Source organism: Rhagoletis zephyria, unplaced genomic scaffold (genome assembly GCF_001687245.7).
Source record: "Rhagoletis zephyria isolate East Lansing unplaced genomic scaffold, Rhagoletis_zephyria_1.1 Rzeph_scaffold_01079, whole genome shotgun sequence".
Taxonomy (NCBI): Eukaryota; Metazoa; Arthropoda; class Insecta; order Diptera; family Tephritidae; genus Rhagoletis; species Rhagoletis zephyria.
Window position 1 is genome coordinate 114,762 of NW_016158163.1, and position 6,000 is coordinate 120,761.

General features: G+C 35.3%; 1 protein-coding gene across 1 annotated transcript in view; it reads right to left on the reverse strand.

The window, feature by feature from the left end:
• jing (AE binding protein 2 jing) overlaps nt 1–5,773 on the reverse strand; it is a 71,796-nt gene extending 66,023 nt beyond the window's left edge. The window contains exon 1 of the mRNA XM_017615839.1: nt 5,694–5,773. Coding sequence (XP_017471328.1) covers nt 5,694–5,707 — 14 coding nt within the window. The 5' untranslated portion in view covers nt 5,708–5,773. The remainder of the gene's footprint in view (nt 1–5,693) is intronic.
• Between the last annotated feature and the right edge of the window lie 227 nt (nt 5,774–6,000).

A 6,000-nucleotide genomic window follows, 5' to 3' on the forward strand; every position in this document is an offset into this window, starting at 1 on the left:
AAATCCGCAAGACGTATGTACATTGTACATACATAGATATGTTCCAAATCAGTGTGCCAAAAATTTATGTTATGGTCACAGTTGAACGAATGTGTGAAGATTGCTTTTTGACAACGAAAAGGCGGATTAAGAGATGAGTCCAAAAAAAGTACGAAGATGTTTAGAAAATTTTTATGACAAGCAAATGTAAAAAAAACATTGGCAACTTTTAAAAATTTGTTAAACAAATTAAAGCGTTTTGGGAATCAAAGGACATTCAGGATGCTAGAATAGCTGGTCTAGAAAGCGTTCATTTATTAGGGAATTTATGAAAACTAAGTACTTGAGATGTGGTGTCGATGAGATCGCTTTCCAATAAATATCGCATATTTCCACATCGAAAGAAAAGGGCGAATGCGGACTTACGTATATAAACTGAGAAGCTTATAGTTATAAACTGGAACGAACGTTTTTGGACCAAGAATTTTTTTTAAGTGAAAATAAAATAGCGAAATAGGCAACACAAATCGGAAAAGAGGCAAGAAAAAAGGCACTAAAAACGAAGAATAGGCAAAAAGATAAATTTATTTTAGAAATGCTTAGTACACAAGGAAACGAAAAAATATAAGCTAGTTTCGTAACACCGTGTATCAAAAACCAAAAAATTTTAAAATAAATTTCTCTCTGACGTTAGAATTTTTTAAAGAAATTTGCATTTCCAAGGATATCATTAGTTCAAAAAATTATGTAAAAAGGTTCAGTGCGATTTTTCTGCTTTTTTTCTCGGGAGTTAGTACCTCAAGGGTGGTCCCATAGATCCGATCATTGGATCATGAAGAAATTAACGGTACTCCAAAATGTTTGTATGACAACTGAAGTCGGTTGTATTTTTTGCTTAAAAATTACTTGTTTTATACTAAACTTATCAAGTATAAAGGACGAAATTCGAGGATGTGGGAGTGTACATATTAGTCAATAACAAAGATTTTTTTCAATAATAGCTACTGGAGATGTTTAATGCCTTTTGGGGAGCAAAGAATTGTACTGTTTTAAATTCTAGAGAATTTTCCCTTTTATACGATACCCATATTGTTATTCAACATTGCACAGAATTTTTTTTTAATAATTTATTTAATTAATCATATCCATTAAAAATATCGGGATCTATGGAAATTTTTGAGGAAAAGCACTTACTATGTGAAAAAATACAAAAAATTTTAATGAAACTTTTTTTAAATTACCTGAGAGTTGAATTTGAAAATTTTATAATTAAATGGGAAGTGAATCAAGCTCAATATTATTACTTTAATATTGAAATTAAAGGCAAGAAGGCAGCATCTAATGAGTAAATATATTTTTTAATCAAGTTACGCCTAAATCTTGCTAATTTTTGATAGAAACTATGTACTTAAACTCTTAGCAGAAAAACGACATTTTCCATAAAATTCGTTCCCTGGTTCTATACTTAGGGTATTTTGATACAACGTTTTTTACTTGCAATATTTCAAGCTTTGAACTAGAAAATTTCGATTGAATTTTTAGTAAATCCCGATGAAAAATGCCTTAAAATTCCATCTTTCAAAAAAAATCTAAGAAAAACTTCAAAATTAGTTCAAGTGTGAGTGCATAGCAAAAGATCAAATAAAATCACGCAAACGAAATTGAAATAGACAAGCTAATACACATTTCCAAGCACATATTTATGTATTACAGCCTCTTCACCCAAATACTTTTTCAAGCCATTATTGGCGGAGGGCAAACGACAAACCGCTCAACCACAAACATCTTAAATTCTACACAATTTTGTTGTTGCTACTTTGCTAAGTATTTTCACAATAATTCCATGTATCTTATTACATTTTTCATTTATTTGCAACGCACATTCCATGCCGGTTAACCGAAGCGTTTGTCTATCTGGCCGTGGCATTCCACAGGCCACAGATCCTCAGTCCCCCCCTTATGAACAGGCAACTGGATTTCCTAACTGGCGAGCAATCGACCATTGACTGAGTGGCCTGTGCTTACTTCCGCCAACTTTTCATCATCAGTCAATCATAAGGCAACAACAAGAAACAAACAATTTCATGAAGTCGACAGAGTTAAGGTTGCGGCTGCGTTACTTACTGCCCGGCAACCCACGGATGTCCACATGTATGAAAGTAAATACATATGTACATAAAATAGCTACAAAAGCGTTGACTATGATTTCAATTCATTCATTTGTTGCAACAATTTTGTTTTTATTTTTTGATTGCTACAAGATTTTCAAGCGAACCCCAATAACTATGGAATTCAGCATGTCATGCTGTTGTGCCACCGACCCACCTCCATACAATTCCTACTGTTACTCACTGTTTTCTTTACAAATATGTACACACATCTAGATTTGCTCGCTTGGCGAATGTTAGAAGTGTTCGTATTTATGTATATGTGCGTTTATGCTTCGTATTCTGAAGTGAGAAATTGTCCCAAGATCCAAGCCAGTACGTGACTAGGAACATTATTGTTTGCTTATCTCACTTAATTGCTGCTGGCTACACTTAATAATATGGTTCAAAATAAAATAAGTGGAACGATGTACAAATAAACAGATATATCCACATACATATATATGTACATGCAGGAGCGAGCGAGTGTACTGATATCGATACAGGCCACAGTGTGGTTAATGAGAAGCATAGCATAGAAAGACTTATTTTCCCCTTTCGAATTTTTAGAAGAAGAAGTCCAACATTTCGTGCCACATCATCATCATCGTCATGATCGACCTCATCACCAACGATGTACATATGTATGTATGTATAGTAATGTTTAGAAAATTACCCACTCACTCCGAAATTCTACAACACCAAATTACAAAGTGTCATTTTCTGACATTTAAATTGCATCCGAGCATGCTTTTGCTTTCTTCGATTAATCAGAGTATTTCGATGTACTGCAAGATAAATTTTTTCCAACATGCCATTAAAAACTTCCCAACACATTGATGGCTTTTTTTGGATCTTGCATTTAAGCAGAAGATTCTTAAGAACTCAAAAACTACAACGAGTTTGATAAGAGAAAGAAAATAATTTACTGACCTCAGATGCTATCTGCTACATCGTAAAAAGTCACTAAGTGTTTTAAGATCTTTTAAAAAGGTAGTTTAAAATTTGAATCTTGTTCATAGAAAAACTCTCTTATATGGATAGATTTTTTGACGGCCCCTAGGTAGTAAGTGCAGTGCCTTAAATTGTAAGAAAAACAAATTTCACTTGGTGCCACAAAAGCTCCGCTTTAAGTGAGTTGAAATCTAAATTACTAACCAACGTAGTAAATGATAGGGATGAAGGCCTTAACTCTTTCTGGATCTTGCAGTCAATATTATTCGAATTCCGAAGTTGAGATCATCATAGCGGATTTTTTCATTTTGCTGTAGGAAAGTGTCTTTTTTATCGTCTCAAATAGTGACGGCTAAAGAGGATTATTGGAAAGGTGCCGTTTCCGCCGTTCGAAACCATACGACATGGTTGGCTTTACACGCCGTTACTACTAGCGTAGCTTTCTATAACTTTGACTGCTGTTATCCTAACGAGGAAAAGGCAGCATACGTCGAGACATAATAACGGCGGCTCCTTGGGACAGCCGCCACTGTTAGGAATTTAATTATCAAGTGATTAGTTACTAATGTCAGCAGTCGCCATTTCGAGCTTAAGGGTAAATTAAAAAACGGTATATTCCCTCGAGCCATGAGCAAAGATGAGAAGACTATAAAAAAATCATTTTCGAGAGCCGTTCAACGAAAAATCTCAATCCTGAACATCAAAAGCAAATTCTCATCTGAATACAATTGGAGTACAAAAATCAGAAGAACCTGAGACTAATCTTAACCCTTATAAGAAGAGGAAGGTACTTGCCTTCTTGGGTCGAAGATATGTGTTTGTTTCACGTGATTAGGACTTTGGCGTTTACATGACAAACTGCTATTCAAAACTCCCTACAGCAGCGTGATGAGGCCTATTGTTTAGATAGACGCCGAGGTGAGAAACCAACTACAGATGAGCAGCTACCAGTGCGAATCAAAGTTGGTACGGTTCATGAAGTAAAGAAGAGTTTCAAACCATTACAAAATTATTTTTTAAGTAAATTTCTGCAGTGGAAAATTTTCCAGTATTCAGATATAAAATTCTTTTTAAGATTCTGGTATATAAATAAACTAAATAAAAATACGTTTTATTCGATTCTAAAAATCCGGTTTGCTCGGTATTTGACAAATGGATATAAAAAGTGCGCCCAAAAATATTCAAAAACCCAGTTGAAACCGATTTGGAAAAAGCGAGTCAATCACCTTATGATATATGTATGTATGTATATGAATGTATGTACGTATTCATTCTGCTCACTGTTGTATTTGTGCTACACATTCGTTCCAGTTGCTATGTGTGTGTCCCCGCCCTGAACGCTTCCAATCAAAACGCATTCATTTGCCAGTTCGTCCTGCTCTTCTTGTCGATGTCATCAATCTTCTTAGCTAATTGTTTACACGCCGCATGTGTTCCAGAGCACGGCAACGCGTTTGCAACAACCAACCAACCAACCAACAGGCGAATGAGCAAACAGACCAAGTGATCGCCTAACCATTCAGCCATGATTGCATTCACGATTTTCCCCGTAAATAATTGTATTTATGTACATCCATACATACATATATATATATATATTTGACGTTACCCCCTGCCTGTGGTAAGTCTGTCTGTCGATTTGTTAGTTGCTTGCAACAACAACAAGACACTTGCATCTCGCATTGCTTTCCTGCTTTCTGTCTCATCAAAACTTATTATCAGCGGAGTTGGGTTACTTGTGATTTCAATGTGTTTTTGTTAGATAGGCGATATTGTATGCACTCAAATGTATGTATATCTGTATGTATGTATGTACAGGCGCGTCCTAATGATACATTTTATGGCGATCTGTCCGCATGATTTCTTCCGCTGTCATTTATTATTATTTTCTGTAGTTTTTCTTTTCAATTTCTTCATTTTTTTTTTGTATTACTGAAGTTTTTTCTTTCTTTCTTTGCGCGCTTGGAATTTCGTTTCACTTCGTTGCGCTGGTTTTGGATTTGCTTGTTCTTTTGATCTCTTCAATTATAGAATTTTTGTGGCTGTCATGTTTCTACGTTCATTTTTCTGTCAATTGTCAATAGGTATATATGTACTACATTTATGTAGCTTGGTATATATTTTCTGTCAGCTGTTCGTTGGCGTCATTTTTTTTCTTCTGTTTAATCAAATGTATCAAGTTTACTGTTTTTCTTGGAAGTTCCAGTTTGCTATTTCCGTTAGTTCTGTCTGACCACACAAATAGGGGGCGTTGTGAAAGGAAAAGTGGGCAGTGGCGGAACAAATTACTTTCGCAGTCAATGCAACTGTCAGCAAAGCAATTATGCTGGCCTTGAGGAAGAAANCCCCCCCCCCCCAAAAAAAAAAATTGGACCACTCTAATGCACATACAAAAATTATTGAAAATATTCCTACTAGCAACTCTAATTATTAATAGCGGTATTCTGTATTGTAGACTGCTGTCCACCATGCCATTTTCGAGGACTTTCAAAATACTAGGTGTAAGGGGCATGTTTGTTCGAACTCAACTCTAATTTTTCGTTGTTTATACTTTTTAGTTAGTTTTTACGTATTAAATATTCTTAAAAGATATTCTAAGTCAGACATGCTCACTTCACAATTTCCATCAATGTCGGCCCATCACCTTATGCAAACACTAAAGTTCAAATCGAGTTCATCAGTATGTATGTATGCATGTATGTAGAGTTATAGGTACATATTTGATTTGAAGTTGCAATTTCAATATTTGTTTCATGTTCCTGGCTTCACGGTGGTACAGTGTTGCAGTGGTGCGGTGTTGCGTTGTCGGCATGAATAATAAATACATACACAAGACAACAAGAAATTGAGTAAATAATTGCGTAAGGCTACACTTACGAATGAGTACGGCCTTTCTTTCTGCCACCATATTGCCGTCGGT